The 25,295-nt window shown below is 60.6% G+C and overlaps 7 protein-coding genes across 8 annotated transcripts; 4 read left to right on the top strand and 3 right to left on the bottom strand.

Moving 5' to 3' along the window:
* Nucleotides 1-2,875: 2,875 nt before the first annotated feature.
* TRM61 (tRNA (adenine(58)-N(1))-methyltransferase catalytic subunit TRM61) lies at nucleotides 2,876-4,665 on the bottom strand. The gene is made up of 7 exons (XM_062768904.1): nucleotides 4,561-4,665; nucleotides 4,409-4,516; nucleotides 4,090-4,358; nucleotides 3,948-4,042; nucleotides 3,842-3,900; nucleotides 3,715-3,805; nucleotides 2,876-3,665 (listed from the first exon to the last, which is right to left on the bottom strand). The coding sequence occupies exons 1-7, from the start codon at nucleotides 4,621-4,623 to the stop codon at nucleotides 2,929-2,931; spliced, it is 1,422 nt and encodes a 473-aa protein (XP_062624888.1). The 5' UTR covers nucleotides 4,624-4,665; the 3' UTR covers nucleotides 2,876-2,928.
* A 249-nt stretch (nucleotides 4,666-4,914) lies between these two features.
* Nucleotides 4,915-8,717, top strand: IPO11 (Importin-11). The gene is made up of 16 exons (XM_062768903.1): nucleotides 4,915-5,250; nucleotides 5,307-5,671; nucleotides 5,716-5,788; nucleotides 5,840-6,122; nucleotides 6,161-6,256; nucleotides 6,298-6,452; nucleotides 6,500-6,608; nucleotides 6,646-6,980; nucleotides 7,020-7,078; nucleotides 7,117-7,207; nucleotides 7,245-7,290; nucleotides 7,334-7,410; nucleotides 7,457-7,563; nucleotides 7,608-8,242; nucleotides 8,284-8,353; nucleotides 8,393-8,717. Exons 1-16 carry the CDS (start codon nucleotides 4,945-4,947, stop codon nucleotides 8,622-8,624), a joined length of 3,039 nt encoding a protein of 1,012 aa, XP_062624887.1. The 5' UTR covers nucleotides 4,915-4,944; the 3' UTR covers nucleotides 8,625-8,717.
* A 99-nt stretch (nucleotides 8,718-8,816) lies between these two features.
* Nucleotides 8,817-9,867, top strand: LOC62_02G002392 (uncharacterized protein; the record flags this gene model as incomplete). Its single annotated transcript, XM_062768902.1, has 2 exons — nucleotides 8,817-9,603; nucleotides 9,662-9,867. The coding sequence occupies 2 exons, from the start codon at nucleotides 8,817-8,819 to the stop codon at nucleotides 9,865-9,867; spliced, it is 993 nt and encodes a 330-aa protein (XP_062624886.1).
* Nucleotides 9,868-10,158: 291 nt separating this feature from the next.
* On the bottom strand, nucleotides 10,159-15,053 carry CHS3_2 (Chitin synthase 3; the record flags this gene model as incomplete). Of its 2 annotated transcripts, XM_062768900.1 has the most annotated exons (4): nucleotides 14,828-14,950; nucleotides 14,067-14,549; nucleotides 13,107-14,013; nucleotides 10,159-13,066 (listed from the first exon to the last, which is right to left on the bottom strand). In XM_062768900.1, the coding sequence occupies exons 2-4, from the start codon at nucleotides 14,392-14,394 to the stop codon at nucleotides 10,159-10,161; spliced, it is 4,143 nt and encodes a 1,380-aa protein (XP_062624884.1). In that variant the 5' UTR covers nucleotides 14,395-14,549; nucleotides 14,828-14,950. The 2 variants fall into 2 exon arrangements, with proteins under 2 accessions (XP_062624884.1, XP_062624885.1); XM_062768901.1 differs by having other exon boundaries at nucleotides 14,067-14,950.
* A 1,376-nt stretch (nucleotides 15,054-16,429) lies between these two features.
* Nucleotides 16,430-18,906, bottom strand: TXNDC5 (Thioredoxin domain-containing protein 5). The gene is made up of 11 exons (XM_062768899.1): nucleotides 18,593-18,906; nucleotides 18,533-18,558; nucleotides 18,377-18,490; nucleotides 18,312-18,341; nucleotides 17,987-18,272; nucleotides 17,923-17,942; nucleotides 17,760-17,877; nucleotides 17,630-17,716; nucleotides 17,038-17,589; nucleotides 16,792-17,002; nucleotides 16,430-16,756 (listed from the first exon to the last, which is right to left on the bottom strand). Exons 1-11 carry the CDS (start codon nucleotides 18,739-18,741, stop codon nucleotides 16,598-16,600), a joined length of 1,752 nt encoding a protein of 583 aa, XP_062624883.1. The 5' UTR covers nucleotides 18,742-18,906; the 3' UTR covers nucleotides 16,430-16,597.
* A 247-nt stretch (nucleotides 18,907-19,153) lies between these two features.
* On the top strand, nucleotides 19,154-20,328 carry chmp2a (Charged multivesicular body protein 2a). Its single transcript, XM_062768898.1, has 6 exons — nucleotides 19,154-19,171; nucleotides 19,238-19,402; nucleotides 19,490-19,645; nucleotides 19,720-19,758; nucleotides 19,815-19,994; nucleotides 20,082-20,328. The coding sequence occupies exons 1-6, from the start codon at nucleotides 19,160-19,162 to the stop codon at nucleotides 20,253-20,255; spliced, it is 726 nt and encodes a 241-aa protein (XP_062624882.1). The 5' UTR covers nucleotides 19,154-19,159; the 3' UTR covers nucleotides 20,256-20,328.
* A 3,102-nt stretch (nucleotides 20,329-23,430) lies between these two features.
* On the top strand, nucleotides 23,431-25,146 carry SPBC1683.03c_0 (putative MFS-type transporterc; the record flags this gene model as incomplete). Its single annotated transcript, XM_062768897.1, has 1 exon — nucleotides 23,431-25,146. The coding sequence occupies one exon, from the start codon at nucleotides 23,431-23,433 to the stop codon at nucleotides 25,144-25,146; it is 1,716 nt and encodes a 571-aa protein (XP_062624881.1).
* Between the last annotated feature and the right edge of the window lie 149 nt (nucleotides 25,147-25,295).

Here is a 25,295-nt window from a genome sequence, read left to right as displayed (position 1 = left end):
CCCATCCAGCTCCTCCTGTAGCCGCTGCACGTCGGAGTACTGTGCTGGCTCGTTGAGCTTCTGGAAGTGGTGAACAATCCGGCCAATGATCTGCGAGAGGTGGCGGCGCAGAATGAGGAAGGTGGCAGTTGTTGGCTCTGAAAGGGGCTTGGATACTGGAAGGGGGGAGGTGGGGTTCGTGAGATCATAGTCGCTCAGTTCGACGTTTGATGGTGGCCTGGTGGTTAGGTTACCTTAAAAACGGCCAAACCTACAAAGAATCGGTATAGCTGTCTGAAATGCTGGGCGGGCGGCCAAGTATCAAACTATACAAGCGATCGGCGTGGTAGAGGTGGCTCCACAGTCGCCGCCTGTACTCTGTCTGGAATGGACTGGTGAGGGTAAGTGGGCAAAATTCAATGGAAGTAGCATGTTAACTCACTCGAGACCAAGCTTTGACCCATCGCGATGCAGGCCGATGGCTTGGGCTGTCCGGAGCGACGCGCCGAGCTGGGACCAGCACTCGGTGAGGCGGCGGTCATGAATTAAGACGAGGTACATTGCGCTCTGGTTGTCAGGATGCCTGCCTTGGCGTGCTACTCACCAGGAGACGAGTCACGACGAGTTCGAGGGACTCGGACTGAATGGCTGTCGCTATCAAAATACTTCGGCGAGCTGGTGGCGTTAGCTCGGTTTACACTCCAAATCTTAACGCACAGCTCCAGTACATTCGTAGACTCGAGATCTTGCGTGTGTGGTCATCGCCTGCCCACTGGTCTGGCGCTAGACGGACCGCCATGGCAAGAACAATGAACACAAGTGGCAGTGCTCGAACATTGGCAGGGTCAACCGCCGTTGTCTTGTTGTACAAGTCCTCGTAGGCTGAGGGCACTGTTAGTTCTGACTCTCTTGCCATGCGCCTCGACCTACATGTCCGGAACAGTCTTTCGTCGATTGGATACCGCACCTGGTTGAGGTGGCGGAAGAACCAGTCAATAACCCGGTCAGCAAACGGCTTTGGTGGCAGTTCTTGGATGAGTTCCTGGACCTATCACATGCCGTAAGCGTCTGTGCAATGCGCCCGAAGAACCCCGAAGAAGACGACAAAAAACTAACCTTGTGCGGGCTGACTCCACAGTCGGTGATGAGGCGCTGGAGGTTCTCTGCTGGTGTCCCGTGGACATCGAGCTGCATGTTGATGTCTCCGTCCGTACGCATCTGTGGGGCGTCAGAATTTGCTCGGTAACGCGCCAGAGCATCTGCTTACGCTTTCGGGCACTCCACTGTATGACACAAACATGTCAGCTGACACCCTTCGCGACCAAGATCATGCGCCACGTACCCTTCCAGCTGCCCCAGCCATCCCTTCCCCACACGGTCGCCTTCTTCCGATGATGCGCCCTTGTCCATGCGTTCGATCTCATCAGTAGACAGGTTGAGACCATCCGCATGCTTTACCCGCGGCGCATGCGATGCGGGTGGCAGTGGCGGATTGTGGAGTTGGTGCGGGATCAAGTTGGATGGCGAACCTGGTGTCGAGGGAGCAGTCGCCACGAATCGTTGGAAGGCCGTGGCTGTGAGTCGTGCAAGTCAGAATGGAACCGCCACTACACCACCTGCGTGTAAACGTACACGACAGCCACTCGCGCACGGCGTCATACCCGCCAATGCCTGGGTTATGGCGCACCATCACGGACAGAACGTTCTCCATCCGCTCTATCCTCTCAGTGGCAGCTTGGTCAAGTCCACCCGCTCCTGTATTCGTGGGCGCTGGCGTGTATGGAACCTGTGCACAACCCATGTGGTCAGTCATATTATCCCGTGTCTCCCATGGGGGCAGGAGGGCCGGGTACGAACACATAGCTCAGGGACCTTGCGGGCTTCAAGGGGTCAGCAAGGGAGTTTGTTCCGTGATATCGCATGGGTATTGGCTCACCGAGGCCTACGCGAGATGTGTCAGAAAAATCACCAGCAACAAGTAGAGCGTTCAAGCATCGTAGTACGTACAGTGTTGGCATGGGTATTCGCGGTTGCACTGCAGATGGAGTGTGAGTGTGATGACGCCACAAGCGCTAGGAAAGAGCACCGACCTTTTGCTTTCGCTTGGCGCCTAAAAAGAGCGGCGTGGTCAGCATCGGTAAACACGCGACCCCGGGACCGATCCATCCATCCGCGGCATCCACGACGTGGACTCACACTGGGCGCAGCTCAGGCTGATCCGCTTCTTCTTCCCCGTGGCGGGGTCGACGATGCTCTGGCTCCGGCCGTCCGAGGTGGGCTTTCGCTCTGGCCCCGGTGGTCGGGGCGCTCCTGGGGCTTCCGTCGCGGGGGCGATGGGCCGCTTAACGGATGGCGAGTGGGCGGGCGCCCCTGGGGAAGACACATGGGAGAGTGCCGAGGGCGTGTTGGGCGGGAAAGAGTCTTTTCGTACGGGTTGTTGGGTGGTGTTTGTCTGTAAATGCGGAACGATGGGGCGTGCTGCTGCAGCCGCAGCGGGCGGTTGCTGCTGTGATGTGGATGGCTGGCTCTGGGCCGCCATTGCGAAGGCTGTCGTGGATGGATGACGGTTGTGGTTGTTGAGAGGGGGGGGGGTGGGTTGTAAAGTGGGTGCGATGGTGATGGAGCACGGGTGAGTCGGGGGGTGAGAGGGGGAAGGCGACAAGGGGCCAAAGGGAAAGAAGGCAGGTTGGTGGACAAAGTGGGGGGCAAGTCGAGTCGGCCTGGCGGGTGCGCGGCATGCCAACGTTATCTGATAATGCAGCTCCTCTCAAAAAATACCGCCCCCGTCACCATGGAGCCCTGAGTGAGCACCCAACAAGGCAACCACCGTGGGCCTAACTCCGATTGACCCGAACAAGAGGCACAATGCCCCAGCCAACTCTCTCGGTCATATGCACACACATGCATCCCCTCTGCAGCCCCATACACTACTACACACGGCAACCAGAACTAGGGCCCCGTGGATGGAAGCAACTCCTCCTCGGGCACCTCACCCAGTGCAGCATCAAAGCTCGGTGCTCCATATTCGGACACCTCTGTCGGTTCCGGGTCAGCGGCGGACACGTCGGCCTTGGCGGCTAGCTCTCCGACCCTGCCAACACGTGTGGTTGACGCCGGGACGCGCAACGTCGCCTCGTCCTGTGCGGCGAGCTGGGCTCGGATGGCAGCCGGATACAAGGTCGCAAACGTCAGGTATGACGTGTGGCCACGCATCTCAGGTGACGGCTTGATGAGAACCATCGAGTTCCACGCAACAGAAGGCTCGTCGTAAATGGTCGTCGGAGTTGGCTCGGTCGGGTCCTCGGTATCGGCGACCAGATCTTCCGAAGTCGTGGCTTCAGGACCCTCGGTACGAGGCTTCTTTGATGACTCCTTCTCGTCAGACGGCTCGTCTGATGGCTTGCGCTTGTCACGCGAAGCGGTGCCGTCCTCCGCCATATCGACCTCCTTGCTCTCGCCCTCGGTCTCTCCCCGCGCCTCAGCCTCCTCCTTGGCCTGCTGCTCCTTGAGGATGCGCGCCTTCTCACGGGCGTTGCGCATCTGGGTCACGCGCCTCTCCTCTTTCCGCTTCTCGTGGTCTCTCAACCGCTGAGTGATCTGCGACACGTCCTCCAGGTGGTGCGAGTTTTGAGGAGGAGGGGGCACCAGGTCGTACGTGCGGATAAGCACCTCCTGGGTGGCGACGTCTGACCGGGTGAGCGCAGGACAGGAGTACCCGGCGGTTTATAAGCTCACCTGAGAAACCGTAGTCGCGGAGAGCAGACGCAGTCTTAGTTACCTGCTCAATACAGGGGCTGAAGCAGCAGATCCTGGTGACGAGGTTGGGCTGGCATTAGTCAGGCGCACCGTGGGCTTAACTCACATTCAACGCGTCGACGGCATGAGGGATCGCCTCCCAGGGTGCTGGCAAGTCGAGGAAGACTGAATCAAGTTAGTCCGAGCTCCATCTTTGAGATACCCAGACTCACTCGCTTCGACGTCCTTCACCTCGTTGAAGCCATCCTTGCAGACATTACGGTGCTGCAGGTGGACATTGGTGAGGCCGTGCTCAGTGAACTCCTCGCTGGTCTAGTGTTAGTAACATGCACAAGAGGACATTGCGCTACTCACCCTGCCTTCTCAAACCTCGTCTTGTGGTACTCGAAGCTGTTGACCAGGCCCCGCTTACCGACAGCTCGAGACAAGCTGTGGGTCATACTTCCACTTCCGGTTCCGGCCTCGATCACCTTGCCACCCACACGCACGCAGAGGCGCTGGATGATGTAGGCGATGTCAGGCATATACAAGATCTGCGTTCGGTGCGGCAGCGAGAGTGTCCAGAGCTCGGGGGTGGGGCGGAGGAGGTGGATGTAACCAGACTGGGGAGGGGGCGAGTGCAACTGGGAGCCTGATTAGCAGCTGAAACTCCACCCAATGCGAGAGCACAAACCTTGGAGCCAAACTTGACGCCAATCATCTCGTCGTGGCTGTACCGTCCAAACTTGTTGTGGAAGAACTCTCCTGGGGTGACGGTGATGGCGGTCATGTTGTCGCGAGACTGGTGAGGTGTCAGAGAGACCCAAACGACCGACGTGTACGCACCATGAAGATAATGACGAGGTCACCTGCCTCGATGGTGACGCGGGAGTGGAACATGCTAGGCATGGTGGGCGACTGTTTGCTCTTGCCTTGTTGACAAGATGTTGGCTGTCCAAGTTGAACAGTTCGTGGTCACCGTCGTTCTCAACTTTGAGATTGTCAGGCACGAGCCTCCCACGTGGCCTGTAGAATGACGTGTGATAAATTTTGGGCGGGTAGATAGCGCGTATTTGTACGCGTTGCAAGATGAGCAGGACGTGACAGGGTGCAGCACACAGTGGAGACCAGTGCACCACGGCGAGTACGGCACGCTTTTATTTCCACCCTTGATCGTCAACAACGACCACTTGCTCATCGCTCATCACTCAACCTCCCACGTAAAACACCATGGCAGCAGCTCAGCACCCCGACCTGAGGGTGCTCCTGCACTCATTGGTCAACCCAACCTCAAACGAGGCATACGTTAGAGATCAGGCTGCCTTGACCGAGCTCTTCAAGCAGCCAGAATTCTTCATCGCCCTCCAGGCCTACGCCGCCGACAAGTCCCTCAGCCAGGGCGAGCGTCTGTTGGCCTCAGTTATTACAGGTCGAGAGCTCAAGACCAAGTGGCGTAGCAAGGCCCTAGTACCCGAGGCTCGCAAGCCCGAGCTCCGAGAACGCCTCTTCACCTTCCTCGAGGAACCAGACTTTGGTGTGAGTAGGGCGTGTGGCAAACACTGGTGGCACGCGACCACTGACATGGCAACCAGATCGCCCGCCCCCAACTCAGCCTCCTCGTCGCGGTCGCGCGTATCGAGTACCCCAGACAGTTTCCAACCCTCCCCACGCTCCTCCTCAACCCCCTCCTCACTTGCCTCGCCCATCTCGACTCCCACCCCCATTCGACTGCGCCTGGCTCGTCGACCGTGACCGTCCTCCTCAACACGCTCTGGACCATCAATGCGCTCGTCAAGGAGTGGCGTACGGTCAAGATCGCGTCTAGTGTCCAGGTTCTTCAGACCCTCGAGGAGGTATTCGCCGCCCCAGTCGGGAAGGTCCTCGAGATCTGGGCCAACAGGGAACGCAATGGCGATGACGACTGGGTCATCGGCGAGGCTGGTCGTTATGCGTTCAAGTGAGTGGAGCAGCCTATATGTAGGATGTGACTGACTCTCATAGGATCCTCGCTCGCTTTGGACAGTGGCACTGGACTAAGGCCAAGGGTTTGCAGTCTGCCAAGGGCCTCGAGCACGTAGGTTGACTCGACTGGGTCCGTGTTGTGTGACTAACGCAGCGTGCACAGATCAAGGTCCTTCTTCACCACTCGGTCCACTACGCCCCCCTCATTCAGGAGCACCGTCTGCGTCTGCTCCGCTCCCCTCCTTCCCCCACCCCGCCAGAGTACACCAAGCTTATCCACTCATTGATCAAGCACCTCCGCGCGATTGGCAAGTGGTGGAGGGTGATGATTGCGGCGGATCCCAAGGGCTGGTGCCAGCTCGAGGGTGCCACGAATGGTGTGGGATGGTGGTGGGGTGCTGTCGGTGGCGTTGTGGCAGGCAGTGATGGCGCTGTCTCGAATGACGGTGAGCAACATGGCTTTGGCCTCAGCTGACAACGCCAGATTCGGACGAGAACCCCTACCCCAAGCGGTTCCTGCTTCTCGGCATGCTGCTCTTCAAGGACATTCTCCCTATCCTCGCTCATGATCACCCAGACAGTGAGTGCTCGACTGATATATCGGCGACTAACGGGCGCCAGTCTTTACCCCGGACTTCATTCTCGCCGCTCTCCATCTGCTTATCGACAAGCTCCTGCCCCTCACCTCGACTGACCTAGAGGGTCTGGAGGATGAGGCCGAAGAGTGGCTCATTGCTGAGAGCCACGACGAGGAGGCGTGGGCCTTCGAGTTCCGGGTATGTCGGATGTGTAGTGGTCAAAAGCAAGGCAACTGACCATACAGCCTTGCGCCGAGCGTGTGCTCATTGCTCTCAACAACGCCTGTCGCCACCTTCCTGCGGACAGGAAGCCTATCGAGCCTGAGATGTTGAGGATCCTCGCCGAGACCGAGGGTAGGTTGACGCTTCAGAACTCTCCCTAACCCCGCAGCCATCCCTCCGACCGACCTGGCGAGCATCCTGCGGAAGGAGGCCGTGTACTGCGCTGTTGGTCGTCTCAGCCGAGCTCTCGCTACCCATGGCGGTGTCGACTTTAATCGTTTCCTCCAAGGCGTGAGCTCGTGGCTTGGCCAGCCCCAGCCCCTCCTCCGCATCCTCAAGCGCCGTGTGGCTTGGCTTATCGGCCAGTGGGTCGGCTCTGACGAGGAGTGTGCGAAGATTGGCCTGGTGTGGCAGATCCTCATTCATCTCTTGGCCGAGCGTGGCGAGGCCTCGGACGCTGCTGTCAACCTCACTGCCGCCATCGCTGTGAAGGAGTGTGTTGACGTGAGTGCAGAACAATCGGATGGTCACTGACATGCGCAGTTGTGGGAGCTCGAGGTCAGCTACTTTGTGCCTTACATCCAGCAGACTGTCGATGAGCTGTAGGTCACCATGCGTCTCGCACCGCTGACATCCCCAGCATCAAGCTTCTCGGTGAGGCAACAACATTGGATGGAAAGCGCTATGTCAATGACACCATTGGTGTCATTATTGAGCGTGTCGAGGACAAGGTGAGCTACCATGGTGTTCATGGCTGACGCGTTTCAGATGATGCCGTACCTTCCCACTCTGGCGCAGGCTATTCCTGGTCTCTGTGAGTGTCACGGCCACTATATGGCATATACTGACGATCACAGGGCATGGCGCTTCTGGCCTCGAAGGCGAGTGGCTGTTCAAGGCGTCGCTGGTCGTCCTCACGACCAAGATCGTAGCAGTAAGCCGCTTCGCGTTGACCCAATGAGACGTCACTGACATCCCAGGCCGCCAAGGAGTCATCTGGCAACCTCATGGAGCTCGTAATCCCCCTCATTGAGGAGAGCTTGCAGGAGCCCGCCAAGGCTTTCTTCGAGGAGGACGGCATCATCCTGTAAGTCCACTGATCCTTGTTGCTGCTGCTTCTGACATCCCTAGGTGGCAGACTGCGTTGTGGAACGCTGCGTCGCCGTACCAGCCTACCCCCGAGACGGGCTTGATTCGCCTGCTCCCCGGTCTCCTCGGTGCTATTGGAGAGAACATGGACCTGATCAAGCAGCTACTCCCTCTGTTGGACTCGTACCTGCTACTCGACGCGGCAGGCATCACTCAGAACTTTGGCGGCGCAATCTGCAACTCGCTTATGCAGGCGATCACGACTGCAGGCAAGAACGCCGAAGCGGTTGTGCGCATCCTCACCACGGTGCACCTCTTGGTTCAGACTGCTCCCCTCGAGTCCCTTGCCCACAGCCTCCTCGAATCCGGTCTCTACAACCACATTCTCCAGGCGCTTGAGGACGACAAGGCATCCGGTACCATCCTTGCGGCCTACTTGTTCATCCTTGCGCGTATTGCGTTACGTGACCCCACCATCTTCCTGCAGCTGGCATCGGAGCAGGCGAGGATCAGCCACCGCGACGGTCACAAGCTGCTGGAGGAGGTGTTTGATGCCATGTGGCGCAACTTTGACTATGTCGCCGAGTCGCGCAACAAGAAGACTATTGCTATGGGTGCAGGCGCACTCCTCACGACAGGTCACACCCAGGCCCTCGAGCGTCTCGACGGCGAGTTCAGTGAGTAGCCGCGGTGGACCGCAGCCGAGCTAACGCACCAGTGAACATCTTCCTCGATGTTCTTGGCGACCTCTCGCCTGTGCAGGATGATGGCAGCCTCGGCCAGGGCGAGTGAGTACGTCGGCTGAGATTCCGCTGACGCCCCTCCAGGGCCTCGATCAACCACTGGAAGAACGACAACCCAACACAGTGGGGCGAGATCGAGCACACGCCCGAGGGATCTCGCCGCAGCACGCTCGAGGATGCGGACCCTGCGTTCCACATCCCGCTGCGCTCGTACGTCGTGGACGTGCTCACGCGCGCGCAGGCTGTCGGCCTTGGCCCGTACTGGGACCGCGCCGACGCGGGGGCCAAGAACAGCCTCCAAAAGTTCCTTGCATAGGGGGTGGAGAGCGTCGCGTCGTGTGACGATAATATTGCATATATGTCATTGTAGATTAAGTAGAGAGTGAGGGTGCATTGCTCATGGGGTGAATTGTGGCAGTCGCACAGACGCCGTCATGTGCCACATGCATTCCATGGCTGACGCCATGTGTGTGGGCGCACACATACACACTTGCTCTTCACATGAGTCATGGTCGTTGGACGTCTCCTCATCCTCCTACATCACGACATGAGCGAAGTACCACCAGTGCTCGAAAGCCCGGCGGCGACAGGCGGCACGGCGGGCACGGCGACGGCAACGGCGGCGGCGAGCCGAAACGCAGAACCGGCGTGGCGGCGGCCGTCACCGCGGCCAGCGACGCCGCGCGCAACGCGAGGCGTGTCCGCCCCGGCGGCAGGCGGGAGCACGCCGATAGTGGCCAAGCAGACGACGAGCGGGGCCGAGCGCACGGCGTTACCGGAACCGGCGACGACAACAGCAAAGGCACCCAGCTCGTCGTACCCGGCGGCACGGGCAGCGGCCACGCACAAGCAACGCGCACCCGTCCTGGTCCCACCCACACTCGAGCCGGCGCAGCGGCCCACCGCAACCCCGCCCAAGCGCCCCGCCCCCGCAAGCGACGACTCGGACATCGAGTACACGGGCAGCACGCCGGCGCGGCCCCGGGAGCGCAAGCGCGACCACGACCGCGAGCGCGACCACAAGCCCAAGCGGGAGCGGGAGACTAAGAGTGAACGCCTGCCCAAGCGTGAGCCCGAGGCCAAGAGTGAACACAAGCCCAAGGCCAAAGTCCGCCGAGTCGACCGGCAACCCGTCCCCGTCCCCGCTGCACGTACCCGCGCCGACACGCCGCTGCGCGAGCTCTCCCCCGCCGCCATGCCGCCCCAGGTCCCATTCGTCCCTGCAGACAACGGCCCGCGCGTCCGCGGACGCGGGTGCCGCGTGCTCGCTCCCGCTGTGCGGCGCAACCTCCTGCGTGAGTCCGAGCGAGTTCGGGGGACAGACGGGCCGGTGCTGACCTGACGCGACGCCAGACCTCCTCCTTGGCGGCGTCGTCGGGAGAAGGGCGCAACCCCTCGACCATGTACACCGCGTCGCTCCGCACCTCCGGCTGCGCGGCTGGGAGGACGTCGCGGCCCATGTTGGCGCGCGGCCGGCTGATGTTGAGCGCGTGCGCCAGGCCGCTGCGGACATGATGCGCTTCCATGCCGACAGTATTCATTGGGAGGGGCAGCCGTAGGGAGGGCGAGTGTTGTCCCTAGCAGGATGGTCAGTAAGAAAGAGAGCGTTGCGGTCCGTAGACAGCAGTTAATAGTTACTAGGTAGTCCAGCCCAGTACACCCCTGTGCCGCACGCGCCACTTCCTAGCAATGCGTGAATCTCATATCTGTCCAAAGCTAAAGTAACTACGGGCATGGATATCAACAGGGCGGCTGCAGCCGCAGCCGCAGCCCAATGGTGTAGAGTCCGTGGTGGAGCGCAAGGCACTTAAATGTCCAGACGGTCGTAAGGAGCGAGGTTGCGAGTTCGTTTAGAATCTCGCGGGGGCAGCACCAGGCGGCAGGCTCGATCCATGAGACTGCGACGACGTTGGCGACATGACGTTCTGGCGCCCGTTCGATGTTCGCCTCTGGTGCTGCTGGCGTGCGACACGGCGCACAGGGTCGGCAGCGCTCGCGGGGGGCACGTAGCCCGGGTCAACGAGCGAAACGCCACGCGCAGCAGGAGCAGGCTGAGCTCTCCTGTCGCCCGACGAGTAGCTCAGCTCGGGCGACGTGCGCAGGATTGGCTGTTCTTCGTCGTGGTACTGCCCCTGGTAGCTGGGCTCGCGGCGAGAGTCCACGGGGCTGCGGTTGGTGCGGCGTGCGGACTCGGCAGACGAAGACGAGGGCTCACCACGGCCAGGGAGGCCGAGGTGCTGGGAGCCGGGGGTGTATTCGGATGGGCTCTGGACGTAGCCCGAGCCGTAAATAGGGCTCTGGCTAGGGCGCAGGTTCTGGTTGGACTCGGCAGTGTACAGGCCGCTCTGGTACGTCTCGCTAGTCGACACCATCGAGTAGCGGTTGCTGTTCTTTGGCGAGTTGGAGCGCTGGATGACGTCGTAGTACGAGTCGCGCGAAGTCGTGCCCTCGCGCCAGCGGCGCTCACGCTCAAACTCGATCCAGCGCTTCATAACAATGTTGGACGAGTCGAACGTGCCCTCCTTGTCGCCGTGCGAAGCGTCGCCCTTGCCCTCACCCGCGACCTTACGCGTCTCACCCCAGGAGAAGTCGTCCATGTGCCAGAACGAGTAGGCAGGCAGGACAAAGTTCCAGACGGGGAGCGAGAGCAGGTACATGAGCATCCAGCCGACGTAGACGAGCTTGCGCGAGGTGATGATGATGAGCACACCGGGGAGACCGAGGATACAGGCGAGAAGGACGAGCGAGACGATAGGCTTGGCCTGGTGCGTGACGCTCCTGGGGAGGATGGTAATGATGAGGATGTAGAGCGTGAACGAGATGGCGGCCGGGAGGACGAGTGTACCGACAAGGTCCATGAAGACGACAAACTGCATCGAGAAGCAGAATGTGCCGCAGAGGTCGCGGACAAGCATGAGCTCGAACAGGTTGTGAATGGTCGAGTTGATCCAACGACGACGCTGCGAGAGCAGAACCTTGAAAGTGTCGGGGACAATCGTCTTGCAGACCGCCTGGGGACAGAAGACCATCTTGCGCTTGGGGAACGTCTTGAGCATGAGCGTCGAGAGGTATCGGTCCTCTCCAAGCAGCAAGAGGTTCTTCTTGTGCAGCGTGTCAACAATGTTCTCCGAGTAGTGCTCGACAATGTCGGGGTTGGCGAGAATAGGAACCCAGTAACCCGAGCCGCCCTTGGGCGCCTTGATGCGGTACATGGAGAAACAACCGGGGAGACAGGTTACACCACCAAAGACGGACTCGAACGCCTTGGTCTGGTGGTGCGAAATGTAGTACTCGAAGACCTGGATCATGGTGACCCAAGTCTCGCGCTTGTTGGCAATCTTGGTCTCACCGCAGAGACCCATGATCTCCGTGTCGTTGACCATGCAGGCGTTCATGCGAGAGACCGAGTCGGGGAAGACCTTGGTATCTGCGTCGACACAGAGCACTGTTTCGTATCTGTCGGGTGTGACTCCAGTGCAGCGCCAGATGGCGTTGAAGAACTCGTACTCGAACGTAGTCATGCGCTCGTCGAACATGACCTTCTGGAGGAAGCCCATGACAACAATCTGCGAGTCACGCTTTCCACGGTTTCCAGGCTTGGCATCGTTGCGCTCCAGGGGGTTACCAGTCTTGGCAACGAGGACCATGGGCACGCGCTGCTGCTTGGAGGGCTCGACAGTGTCGTTGTCGTAGTCGTAGAAACCGGCGTAGACCTTGGCCATGTTGTGGCGCTTGTGGCCGTCGGCAATGGCAACGTACGAGTGGGCCTCGACCTCGGACTCGGGGATGACCAGCTCCTTCATCATGCTGAGGACAATGTCGGGGGTGAACTGCTTGGAGCCAGAGCCACGAACCATGCCGTCACAGACGACGAGGATGAGCTTGTGGCTGTTGGGGTAGTCGGTCGTGGCAATCGAATCAAGGGTGGTGCGAAGACCCTCGATGGACTCAGAGTAGGCCGTGACGAGACAGAGCGTGTGAACAAGCGGGTAACCGAAGGGCTCAAAGTCGGCAGGAGGCTGGGGGACGACGTTGTTGAGGGGCCATGGGCAAGGCTGGTCACCGGCGAACATCGACTCGCCGTCACGACCGAACGGCAGCGAGGAAGAAGAACGCGAACCGCGGAGCATGGGCGAGCCTGGAGGCGTGTCGCGAGCACCTCCGGGAGTCAACTTGTTGCCGTAGACGCTCGAGCCCTGGCGACGGCCCACGTCGTAAGTCGAACCGGTACCGTAGCCAGTACCAGGGCGCGACTGGGGAACCATCATGGTGTCTGGGCGGGTGAAACGAGACTGTGTAGGCAGGAAGTGGCTCTTCTTCTTGTTCTCCTTGGCGTTGGGTCGGAGGTAGCCAGGAGCGGCTCTGTAGATGTCGTCTGTCCAGTTTTCAATCTCCTCGGCACGCTTCATGCGCTGCTTGTAGCTCTCGCCCTCAAAGTTGCCGATACGCCAGCTGAGGAACCAGCCGAAGTACAGCGCCATGAAGAACTTGATGAGCACTGCACCGAGAATGAAGACGAGCGAAACGTAGAGAACAATGTTGGAGGCGACACATCCAATGGTGATAGAGTCGACAAAGCCAACACGGATAACGTCGTTGAGACAGTTGCCTTCATCCTCCCAGCCGGCGCGGCTCATGAGGGCGGTGATGTCGCGACCACGGAAAGTCGAGTTGCCCGACTTCATCGTGTCAAAGAGAGCAGGGTAGCGGACCACCTCCTTGTTGAGCCACTGAAGCAAGTTCATGTCAATGACGGAGCTGTAAATGTTAGCCAGGGAACCTAATGAACTGAACTCACCCCTTGTACACGGCGAGGTTGGCAGTCTGGTTGCGGACCTGCTCCCAGCTGAAGTAGACGACACCGGCATAACGACCGTCCATCTTCTCCTTCGCGAGGGTCTTGAACTGGTCGCGAGCGCTCTGCGATGTGTGGCAGTTGACCGCCGAGTCGTAACCCGACTGGTTGACGGCGTTTGTGCCGTTCTGGCCAAAGATGTTGCAGGGGAAGTACCACGCCATGTTGTTGCCCTGGCTGGGGATGGTGGACGATGCCGGGGTGATAATGTTCAAGCACTTCTGGTTGACGTTCTGGAAGAGGAACGAAATGTCGCGGCCGCCGGCCATGTAGCCATCCATGTAGAGGGGGCTGTTGGTGGAGTTGAAGGGGCCAATGGTGGGGTGGTGCCAGGTGCCCAGGTCGTACGTGTAACCGTTGACAATGACGTTCGAGCTCGACACATTGCCGTTCTTGAGACGCAGGCCGGAGGGACCACAGACAACGTTGGTGAAGCCGAAGGTAATGAAACCGACGATTGCCATCAGACTGGCGCAGATGGCGACGATGCCCATCTTCTCTCGCCAGGCTCGCTGGGCCTCGGGCGTCTTCTTGCCAAAGACCTTGGAGATGATAAAGTTGGGGATCCAGCAAGTAATGACGAAGCAGTAGATCATCCAACCATCAATTGGACCGGGGGCGATACCAGAGCAGCAGCCTCGAGGCTTTGCCTCTGCGGGCTTTGGCTGGGCGGCTGTCTGCGGGCGAGGAGCTGCGCGCGAGGCCTTGCGGCGGATAGTCGCACCGCGCTTGAACAGGTTCAGGCCGGACTCGTTGGTGTCAACATCGCCTTCACGGCCGAGGACCGATCTTCCACGACGGAGGTTGGCGCCGCCTGACTGGTTGGGGGCGTAGGGACGGTTGCCCGTGTCTGTAGACAAGGTCAGCTACGATCTATAGCTCATGGGTCGCTAGACTACTCACTACTGGCCTGGACGCGAACATTGTCGTCGTTGGCGTGCTCGCGGTAGTGGTATTGACGGTGTCCGGGCTCGATGCGCTCACGCTCTGGGCGCACCATGCTCTTTTTCCGCCTAACATCGCCGCTGGCCTGTGAGAAGCTGGGGTGGCCGCCGTAGCCGCCCTCCTCGTAGCCGAGCTGCGCAACGTTGGCCGACGTGCTCCCAAAGCTGTCCTTGGAGGGGAGCGCGGGCGGGCCAGGTGGTCTCTGGGGCGGCTGCTGCGATGCGCGGCGGGGAGGTTGACCGCCCTCCTGGAAGGAGACGTTCGAGTTGAACGGGGGGCGGGACATGGTGTGTTGTTTGAATGATATACTTCTACAGGTGGGTTGCTAGTGTTGTTTGGGGGTGTTGGATGTGGGGTCTATACTTGCATGGTCCGTAGGGGGTCGTGAATGGGGCGGAGGGGGACGTGAGCCGTGGTGATGGTAGTCAAGAGTCGTGAAGGCTGAGCGGGTGTCAGTGACAAATGTCGTGACTGTGTATCGCTCGCTCGTTGCCGGCGCGATGCGAATGAACGAGAGGATCGGAACACAGCGCCTCGGCGACGAGATATGCTTTGTCAAGGCAGTATGGTAAACGTGGGCCTTTTGCCCAGGATATCTTGTTGACTGGGCGACAATGGCCGTGTGTGGGGGATTGGCTTTGCTTTGTCTGCGGGAAACTGGGAGGCGATGCAGGCCAGTGGACGGCGAGAGGGGCGGCGAGATGGTGTGAGCTACTCACCGTTTGCAACTCTTTCTGTTCTTGTCTCGAGGGTTGCAACCTTTGCACGAGCTGCGGCCCACAGCGACGAGGACGACGAGGACGACGAGGACGACGACGACGAGGTTGAGCGACGTAGAGAGCGAGATGTGCGACTGCACGAGAGGGGGGAGGGGGTTGTGGATGGCGGTGGAGAGGAGACGGGGGCGATGAGCAGCGCTGAGGAAAAGGGTCCGCTCAGAGAGGGCTGTCTAGTTTGTTTTCAATGGCCGTTCGTGTGAGAGCGTGTGGCCAACAATGTCGAGTTGTGTGTGTGTGCGTTGCCGACGGCCTGCCGTGGGCTGAGCTGAGGAGGAAAGATGGAGGGGGGGTGAGGAGGACGAGGACTGCAACAGCGAGCAAGCGGGCTTGTGCGAGGATGCGTCGAGGAGGACGAGGGCAGTCAGCGTCGGTCGGTTGTCAAACCTGATGCGAGGTTGTGGCTCCTGGCTGCAGGCTGCAGGCTGGCTGGCTGCAAGGAGGCGGCGCCTGGCGCCTGGCCTGGTCTGTTACAGAGTGGTGGTGGTGGTGCTGGGTGGGTGGGTAGGTGAGGGGTGTGCCGGGACGGAGGGCGCCAGGGGTAGAATAGGAGCGAGGAGGGCACAATGTCCAAGGCCTCTGTGGGTGGCACAGTCTGAGTGGGTGGCCAGGACGGAGCAAGGCAGGGTAACGACGAAAAGGGGGGGTTGCCCCCCGACTGCCCTCCTCACTGCCCGTCCCACCACTGTGGCCACTTTCCCCTTTCAGGGCATCAGTGTTTATGTCGATTCACATTTCGACACGCAGACGACGCGCCGTCGTTCGCGCGCCTGTCGCGCCGCCGCCGCGCCGCCCTCTGCAACTGCACTCGTCCTCAACTCTGGTACATGGCGTCGACGCGAGTCTTTCTAAACGACAGCCAGCGGCGTCGGCGGCGTCTTAACATTCCTCGCGTCCTCCTTGGCAGTGTTAGTAGTAGGCTGACAGATGACAGTCAGGCAGGCAGCCAAGAGATGCAAGCAAGGCAGGCCCTAGTGACTGACACAGAGAGGTCAGTTGAGGGTCGCGCCAGTTCGCGAGCGCCTGTAGCAAAAACACGCGCACGCGCCCCTCTTGCCCCGCACACAGCGCCCGCAGAAGCACGCACTCACGCACTCAAGCACTCACACACGCACGCCCTCCCCTCCTGGATCGCTCGCATATTCGCGTACCGCTACCGCTGCACCTCACGCGCACGCAAGCAAAATTGTCACGACCCCACAACCTTGGAGGCACCGAATGATGCGAGGGTTCCGTTTGGCGCTCCTGGCGGTTACACCTGGCCCCTCCTGGCCGCGGCCGCACCTCCCCCCCTGGCTGGGTGGGTTATAGACTCAGGGAATCCATGTTGCAGATTGATGGATGATCTGCTGGGCCTAAGGAATCAAAAGTGCGACAAAGAAGGTCACGCAAACTAAGCTGGCTCCCATTCGCTCCCACTGGTACCCACCACCTTTTTTGTTACAAGCTCTCACACAGTCTCGTAATACATGGTTAGGGGGGGACACGGTAGCCACTGTTTCATGACGTCAGGAAGATCACCCATCACAACCCGCACCACAAGATGGGTATTAATCAGATGCATGCTGGTTGTTGCTGCTGCGGCTGCAGACTGGCTCGCGGACTCCACTCCCTCGCAAGCAAACAGCCAGGGTATGATAAGTGCTAATGGAAACATGGACCGAAATGATCACTACTACAGCCACATCGGCCTCGACTCTGGGCGCCACTCGCCTAGTCGAGGCGCGTATGAGGAGCACCCTTCTCATTGAGGTACCCTCCCGCAACGCTCCGCAGATCTCTCTTGACGCAGCGCTGGAGGATAGTAACGAGGACCGTGACAGAGGCGACGAGCGCAAACACGGCCTTGATCGGGTGCTCGACAGCCCAGTGCTACAGGGTCAGCGACGCCAAGAAAAGCCACTCACGCTCAAAAGGATCAGATTAACCGAAGCGTTTCGTGCGCTCCAGCCAGTCTCAATCTTCTTGGGTTTCAAGAAGTGCTGGTACACGCCCTCGAGCACAGAGAAGATGTCGGCGCCAGTGTACTTGACGGGTTCTTCTTCGATCGTCTGGTCGTAGTACTCGTTCATCTCAGTGTCAATGACCACGACGGCGGGGAAGTCCTTCTTTCGGATTCTTATGCGTCAGCTCTGCATCTGTCTCCAACCCACCCGTAGGTCCGTAACACCCAGCTGGCCCACTTGTCGCCGTCAACAGCGGCAAACCATACGGGCTGAGTGAACGGCCGGCCGCCTCGCTTCCAAGCCTTGGACACCTCCTCCAGCTTCTTCCTCTCCTCGACACCGCGCTCGTCGCCGTGGACAACACCAAGGACGACAATCGCGTGCGCGTCATTCTTCATAATATCCGCATAGTTGTTCTTGGTCAGGTCGACCAGGTTGGGCAGGCGGTGCGTGTTGATGAAGCGGTGCAGCTTTGCGTCGATCGTGGGGAGCGCAATGCTGCCAACTGGCTTGTTCGAGTGACCCGCGAAGGCAAGGAGGAGCGAGGTTGGCGCCGGGTTCTGGATACTCAGGTTGACGTAGAGAAGCGGGTCAGAGGCGGTGTAGGTAGGCACCGAGTTCCTCAGTGTGCGCAGAGCGGCCTCTGTCTGCTTGAGCTCGTCCAGAGTAGTGTCAAAGTTTTGCAGGTAGAGGAAGAAGATGTCGTCGTGTGCCAGGATGTCGTAAAAGTCACCGCCCTTGATGGGCTTGAGGTCAAGACTGCGGGGGTGAGCACCGACGATGGACGGACAAAACCTACCCCCTGGACTTCTCGACGGCAAACTGCTTAATCTTGTTCAGCGACCGAGAGCCGCTGTATTCGATCCTCTCGGCGGCCTTGTTATACCTGGGAGTGTCAGTGGCTGCAGAGCTGGTCTCCTCTCACGCACATTCGAATGGTTGGGAATCCCTCGATGCCGTTGACATGGCAGAAGCCCTTGTGGACATCACAATTGACGGCGGCGACGTTGACCTTGCCCTTGAGCTCGGCCGCGACCTTGGCGTAGGCTGGGGTGTCAGTCGATGGAGTACGCCGTCATCGAGACCACGTACTAGGCTTGAGCGACTTGCAGCTGCGCGAGTTAGATGAGCGCCTCGAGATTCATGCGAAACTCACTGGCTGCACCAGGGCGCGTAGAACTCGACGAGGACAGGACCTTGCTTCTTGAGCTCCAGGAATCCCGCCTCGTCGACCTCCTGCACCTCGCCGTTGGGGTTAGTGCGCTTGAACGGCGTCGGCTTGAGCGGGGTGTCGTCGTCCGTGTCGTCTGACCCGCCCATGACAGTGTCGCGAGCGTACTTCAGCCCATGCTTCTCGATAAAGTCCTGTACGTCGTCGAACTCGCGGCTCTGGTCAAACTCCTGGATCATCTTGCCGTCAATGTAGAGGTTGATCTGGGGATCTGAGGTGAGTCAGCAGCAGTCCAGGCAGCGTCACTCACATCCCTTGACCCCGTTGTCATCACAGAGGTCTGTCATCAGTATGCGTCCTGCTCGCGCTACCCACCTCCCTGGGCAAGGCAGTTGACCTGGCGCATGTGGAAGCCCCATAGGCGCTCATGGTGCTGATTGTATGCCACGAGGCGCTCCCAAGTCGGCATGAAGGCGCGGCAGTGCCAGCCTGTTTGTCAGCATTTGAGTAACGTGGCATATGCCGTCGTACATTTTGGTGAGAAGTGCTCGACGAGCCTATGAGTCAGTGGCATCCTGGCGACTAGCTCACCAGACACCGCTCGCAACGCTCGAGTTGAAGTTTGCGTCGGTGAGCTGCTTGAGCTCGACCTCGGTGCCAGGGTCGGTCGGCGCCTTGGCGAGCGCTGTTGGTGCCGCGATGAACGCGAGTGCGAGCGTGGCAAGTGACCTGACGAGCATGGCGTGTCAGACGGCGGCTGCCGGGTGGGGTGGGGGAGTCGCTAGTGTTGATGTGGTGGTTGATGCCAGAGTGTGTCGTCAGAGATGGCAATATCGTGTGGGGTTTAGTGTGATGTGATGGCGGGGTGGGTTGCAGTCGTCGTTCTGTCCGGTCGTGATCTCGGGCATCTAGAATGTTAGCGCGTCCACATCTACCATGCTCGGTGCTGCTCGGTGGCGGGTGGGCCGGACAACGACGCATCGAGAGAGAGACACGAGACACCTGCGGAACCAAATACCACGTGCCACCAACATTGCTCACTGCGGTTGGAGCGCGCGGAGCGCCACTCCAGCCAGTTGCATGCTGCAGTCGCCGCCGCCGTCATCGACGACATCAAGGTCACAGACACCGCATCCATCATCGTCTTCCCATCACACAATGAACATCCTCGTGCGTGCACTGGCGGCGGGCTGATGACACCCAGGCAGGCGAGCTCACACTGACACCACACCCCAGGACACGCTCTTCGGGCGCACCGTCACCCCCGCTGAGCGCTTGCGCCAGCACCAGCGCAGCCTGCAAAAGGCGCAGCGTGAGCTCGAGCGCGAGCGCAACAAGCTCGAGCAGCAGGAGAAGAAGACGATGGCGGATATCAAGAGGAATGCCAAGCAGGGGAACATGGTGAGTGCGGCGGGGCCGCAGCGTGGCCGATCAACCTCGCCGCGCAAGCCGTCGCTATCGCACTCGTGCCCGTCACTGACCCCTCAGAACGCATGCAAGATCCTCGCCAAGGACCTCGTCCGCACACGGCGGTACATGCAAAAGTTCACCCAGATGCGTGTGCAGCTCCAGGCAGTGTCGCTGCGCATGCAGACGCTGCGATCAAACGAGCAGATGGCGAGCGCGATGAAGGGGGCGACGAGGGTGGGTTCGGCGCCGCACCGGCGACGCTTGCCGGTGCCGAGGGCGTGCCCCGAACACGGTGCTGACAGCCACAGGCGATGGGACAGATGAACCGCAGCCTCAACCTGCCGCAGGTACGTTGCTGTTGAACTCAAGGTGCTCTTGCTTTGCCCTCTAACGCCCGCCGCAGATCCAGCGCATCATGAACGAGTTCGAGAAGGAGTCGGCCACGATGGACATGAAGGAGGAGCTCATGTCGGACGCGGTCGACGACGCGATGGAGGACGAGGAGGAGGAGGGCGAGGAGGTCGAGAGCGACAAGATCCTCAAGGAGGTGCTGGACGAGATTGGCCTGAGCATGAACGAGAGCGTGAGTGTGAACGCCGAGCGCGAAGCGCGAGGCGTAGTGTATCTTCCTTCGCATCCGCTGCCGCCCCATTGCTGACATCCCCCCTAGCTCGCATCCGCACCCACGACCAACCCCATCACGTCCGAGCCGCTCCTGCAGTCGCGCGTCGCAGTGGCAGAGGGCGGGCCCGGCCCGTCGGCGCCGACGCCGCCCCCGAACGTGGGGGGCAACAGCGCCGACGACGAGCTGCAGCGCCGGCTGGACATGCTGCGGAGGGATTAGTTGTGTCGAGATGTCGACTGTTCACTGTTGTTATTTGCGCGCGATGATGATGATGCATAGACTCGGGCTCGGGGCTACGCTGTGAGGTGGGGGAGCATCGGCGGGGTCGAATCGGCCGGCGGAGTCGGTGGGCATGGTGTGGTGTCGGAGCCGGCCCTCCACTTGTGGACGGAGCCTCCACTCCTCCACCGGGTGTGGCATGTGGACGGTACGGGGCCGAGTGGGCTCGGAGGTTCGGGCCATGCGTACTTACTGTATGATTGACTGGCGCTCCGCTTGTACTCTGGTCAACTGCATACGCTCGGATGTAGCAGATAACACGTTATGCGAGCGAGGCGGCCTCGGGTGGTGGTCAGAGTGGCAGCGTCCCTTCAGTGGCACAGGTTGGCGTGGCGCCGTCATCCAGCAATCCACACACCCATCCACACACATCTACACACATCCTCACATACGATGCACTGCGCCCCGTGAGAATGAGATGATGGCGTACAGACTCACTCGCACCTGCGTCGGATGACACCATTGCAGGGGCGTACAAGACTTGTCATGCGCATGATGCACGAGTGTGAACCTCGCTCGCGGCATTCTACTCTCACCCACTCTTGCCCAACCACCGTCAGGATGAAGTCGCCCACCCCCCGTCGACAGAGGTACGGCTCTGAGCCTCCCTACGCCAGGCGGAGGACGAACACGCCGCTCCTCTGGCCCCGTGCACCGGCCCCAGACGCGACGGACAACAACGAAGACAACGAGCCCCGTACAGACACCATCCCACACGCCAGCGACAGCGCCAGCGCCTCGTCGTCTGCGCTTGACGTTCCCGCGAGTAGCCCTGCGCCGACGATCCCCGATGACGAAGGTGACGGCAGGCATGAAGAGCATAGCGGTACGCGCGACGTCGACATGGCCGACATTGCAGACGCGGGTGCGGGCACCGCCACGGTGCCGGTTGAGAACCAGGTGCCAGTCTACGTGCATCAGTCGGCGGCCTCGTCTACCGTGGTCGACGCGCCAGCCCAGCCCGCCGCTGTGGTGACCAGCGCTCGCTCACCTCATCCCACGGACCACCCGCCTCCTCGGCCCACAGCCCGAGTTCCCACCAAGAGCGCCTCGCCGCCCCGCCTGAGCCCGGCACAGAAGGGCAAGGGGCGCGCGGAGGCGCTCTTTCTGCCGTCGCACTCGCCCTCGCCTCCGCCGGTGCCGTCTCCCTCTCACCGCCGACAGTCCCAGGCTAGTACTTCACATCACTCGTCGCGCCCGGTGCCGCCCGTGCCCATCTACACTGTGAGCACATGGTACCCTCCTCGCTGATATCCAAGATCGACGACGACAGCGAGGACGACGACGACCCTCGCCCCATTGCGTCGCACAAGCCGACCCCCTATCCCGACCGCAAGCCACGCGTCAAGCCTGAGCCCGTGCAATGTCACGACTCGGACTCGGACGACGATATCGTCCCCATCCCCGCGCCGCCACGCGCCATAACGGAAATCGTCGAGGTCAGCGACACCGACAGCGCCGACCAGTGGGAGCTGATCAACCACGAGCCGCGCGCGGCCGACGCACTGCGCAGGCTGGGTCCCGCGGCATGCCGTGAGATTATCTGTGAGTCTCCATGGCGTGGGGCCAACCTGACGCCGCCACGAGACCTCCGCACGCGCCCCTCTGCGCTCCACCTCTTGCGCGGGATTGGCATCTCTGAGGGTCGAGTGAACGACTGGAACGACGTGTGCACCCGTATCCGCGTGCATCCGGGCAAGGTCGAGCTCGTCAAGCACTATGACGAGTTCGTCCGCAAGCAGCTGAGCAAGAAGAATAGCCTGAAGGGCGTGTTTGTGGATCTCGAGGAAGCAGAGGGCCAGTAGGCTCGAGCTTGAGAGTGTGCGAAGGCGACATCTATGACGTCGACGATAATGCTAGCAACATCACACTGTGCTTATCAAGATCTGAATACCTGGTGTGACTAGGCTGCGTTTTTGTCTCATGCCACAAAACCGAGACGTCACCGAGGGTGCCACCAGTCGTGTCAGCCACGCGCTGGGCTTCCTCAGCATGCCACTGATGTCATCGCCACGGGCCATTGGCTAATGTAAGTACACATCTTGTCTAATCAGCGCATCAGCGCGCAGTGGCGAGCGAGCGAGCGTGCGAGCGTCGACGCGTCCATGTCAAGGGTGACCAAGGTGGACGTCAGGACCGTGGATGGACAACTGGCAAGTGGACGGCGCGGTGGAGGTGCCTGCCTCCTCCTCCACGGGCATCGGCGAGCATGTCGCGCCAAGCCCAAGATTGTCGCCGGCGAGCAGCAATGTATGCAGGGTCAGCGAGCTTGACGAAGCAGCGGCGGCGTGGTAAGCATATCTCGTCGTGCCATGTCTGCCGTGCGGGCGGGCAGCACTCGCACCGCGGGTGCGTGCCGGAGTACAGGCCGACGTGTGGCCGGCCGGCGAAGTGTACGGCGTACGGTGCACGGGGTACAGATTGCAGCGGCGCCGTGATAGATATCTAGACTTCGTGGTAGACTCCGAGTGCGCGCATATCAGCTGCATCAGCCGCCCGGAGTTTGCGCGCAATGCCAAGCGCGTGTTACGCATGTAGCGCGAGTTGGGGTGCCAGCGCTGAGTAAGGCGCATGCTTGCAGATTTGCGCGTCAGCGGCATGCAGGCCGGAGTGTAGTTGCTTTGGTGCTCGGGACAGTGTGCCTGGAAAATCCGCAGGTGACGCACTGTGGTGGGTGGGTGGGTGGAGGCCAGGCAGGCTCCCGGATCCGAACCACCGCTGCACTCCACCCATTTCCGGGTTGATCAGCACAACCCACACAAATTCCAATGCGATTATCCCGCCTGACTAACCCCACTCATCGTGTGGACGTTGCCCGCAGCACACCGAAGAATGCTTGTCATCGAACACGATCACGACGTGTCGCCGAGAAGAGACGAACATGGACACGCATGTGTATATAACCCGCAGAGCAACTGACGTCTTTGACCCCCATCAACATCTAACGGCTCCGGCCCCACTCCCCCACTCCCACGAGAGCAGCAGCAAGGTACCTCCTCCACCCGCCCTCCACCGCAGCCAAGACTCGACACCTGCCACCAACATTCTCGGCAGCGATAGATAAATAGACGTGGACCCTCATACAGACCTAGATACACCGACCTCGCCCACAGCAATGTCCCTCGAGATCCCCCGCACCATCACTATCACGGTCGACGACACCTCGTCCGACTCGTTCCCCCACACCCGCACCGTCTCGTCGACCGACATGGCGACCGTCGTCCCCACCCCCGTGCTCAAGGGCAAGGAGGAGGCTGTCGACATTGACGGCGTGTGCATGAAGCTCGAGAAGGCCGCCGACGAGGAGGCAGCAGCACCCTCCGACTCTGCCACACTCGACAACGACCACCACGCGCCACGGGAAAAGCTCTCCCAGTCGCGCAAGTGGACGCTCCTCGGCGTCTTCGCGCTCGCAATGTTCATCGACATCTGGTTCTACTCGGCCTTCTTCATCTTCACCGATGTCATCGCCGTCGACCTCAACGTCAACTTTGCGCAGCAGTCGTGGGTCATCACGTCGTACAGCGTGACCTTTGCCGCGTTCCTCCTGTTCTGGGGCCGCGTGTCCGACCTCTACTCGCCGTCCAAGGTCTTCTCGTGGGGCTTCGTGACGCTCGGCGTGCTCTCGCTCGTCATCTCGTTCCTCCCCGACAAGTACAGCTTCTTCATCATCCGCGCGCTCGCCGGCATCGCCGGCGCGTGTCTCATCCCCGCTAGCTACCGCCTCATCGTGTTCGTCTTCGAGCCGCATGAGCACGGCCGCGCCTTCACCCTCTACGGTATCTCGGGTGCCATCGCCAATGTCACCGGCATCCTCATCGCCGGTGTCATCGACCTCATCCCCGGCGGCGGCCAGATGACCAACTGGCGCTGGTTCTTCCGCGTTATCAGCATCATCATCCTCCCCGTTGCCGCCTCGACCTTCTACCTCATCCCTGCAAGCACTGGCAAGGACGCTGAGAACACGGACGGCAAGGCAAAGTGGCGCCGCCTCGACCTCGTCGGCGTCTTCCTCATGCTCAGCGCCATTGTCCTGCTCATCCTCGGCCTCACCCTCGGCGCCTCGTACGGCTGGAAGAAGGCCGGCTTCCTCGTCCCCTTCCTCCTGTCCTGGGTCCTCTTCCCCGCCTTCTTCATCTGGGAGGCTCGCCTCCCTGAGGACATGGCACTCATCCCGACCAAGACCTGGAAGATCCCCAACATGATCGTCCTCACCGTCTTCGCCCTCCAGATCTACGCCTGGTGGGGTGTCAACTTCCTCGCGCTCGTCGAGGTCTTTACCACCGTTTACCACGAGAGCGCCATCCTGGCCGCCGTTCGCATGCTTCCCCAGGGCATCATCGCGTTCGCCGTCACCCTCCTTCTCACCTTTGTCCCTCGCCTGGTCGCTCGCCCACGCTACACCATCCTCATCGGCATGACCCTCGGCCTCATCAGCTACATCCTCATGACTCGCCCCGGCGACTGGAAGCACGACTACTGGCGCCTCCTCTTCCCCGCCTTCCTCCTCGGCTCGGGCGGCATGATGGCAGTCTTCACCGGTACCAACGTCGGCATCATGACTGCCGTGCCCGAGGAGATGGCCGGCGTCGCCGGTGCCATCTTCCAGGTCGCGCTCCAGATGGGCTCGGCCATCGGTTTCTCGGTCCAGGCCGGCCTCTTCACCATCAAGGAGGGTGGCCTCACCAACCCCACCAACATCCACGCCAGCTTCTACTTCCAGCTCGGCTGGGTCGCCCTCTGGCTCATCGGCTTTGCCGTCCTTTACCGCCCCTCCAAGAACGACTCGGGCGACGAGGAGACGGGCAAGAAGGTCATCATGGCCCACTAAGCCACACATCACCACCACTCAATCAATCAATCAAGAAGCATCCCCTATAGACTTGTAGCACTACTTACTTATATATTCCTATAGACATGTAGCAACGCATCCTCTTGACATCATGCAGTTACATCAAATAAGCGTGCACTCGCAGCGCA

This window comes from Vanrija pseudolonga, chromosome 2 (assembly GCF_020906515.1).
Source record: "Vanrija pseudolonga chromosome 2, complete sequence".
In the NCBI taxonomy this organism is placed as follows: Eukaryota; Fungi; Basidiomycota; class Tremellomycetes; order Trichosporonales; family Trichosporonaceae; genus Vanrija; species Vanrija pseudolonga.
Note: the sequence above shows the minus strand (reverse complement) of the source record. Positions and strands in the feature narration are given on the sequence as shown.

Coding starts and splice junctions, on each gene's coding strand:
- TRM61 (XM_062768904.1), bottom strand. CDS start 4,623: ATGCCTAGCATGTTCCACTCCCGCGTCACCATCGAGGCAGGTGACCTC. Junction 4,517..4,560: donor ACCTCGTCATTATCTTCATG/GTGCGTACACGT, acceptor ACACCTCACCAG/TCTCGCGACAACATGACCGC. Junction 3,806..3,841: donor ATGCCGTCGACGCGTTGAAT/GTGAGTTAAGCC, acceptor GACTAATGCCAG/CCCAACCTCGTCACCAGGAT.
- IPO11 (XM_062768903.1), top strand. CDS start 4,945: ATGGCAGCAGCTCAGCACCCCGACCTGAGGGTGCTCCTGCACTCATTG. Junction 7,411..7,456: donor TCACGACCAAGATCGTAGCA/GTAAGCCGCTTC, acceptor CTGACATCCCAG/GCCGCCAAGGAGTCATCTGG. Junction 7,564..7,607: donor GAGGAGGACGGCATCATCCT/GTAAGTCCACTG, acceptor TGACATCCCTAG/GTGGCAGACTGCGTTGTGGA.
- TXNDC5 (XM_062768899.1), bottom strand. CDS start 18,741: ATGCTCGTCAGGTCACTTGCCACGCTCGCACTCGCGTTCATCGCGGCA. Junction 17,943..17,986: donor TACGCGCCCTGGTGCAGCCA/GTGAGTTTCGCA, acceptor TAACTCGCGCAG/CTGCAAGTCGCTCAAGCCTA. Junction 17,590..17,629: donor GCCGTCGAGAAGTCCAGGGG/GTAGGTTTTGTC, acceptor TCACCCCCGCAG/TCTTGACCTCAAGCCCATCA.
- chmp2a (XM_062768898.1), top strand. Junction 19,403..19,489: donor ATGCCAAGCAGGGGAACATG/GTGAGTGCGGCG, acceptor CTGACCCCTCAG/AACGCATGCAAGATCCTCGC. Junction 19,646..19,719: donor CGATGAAGGGGGCGACGAGG/GTGGGTTCGGCG, acceptor TGACAGCCACAG/GCGATGGGACAGATGAACCG.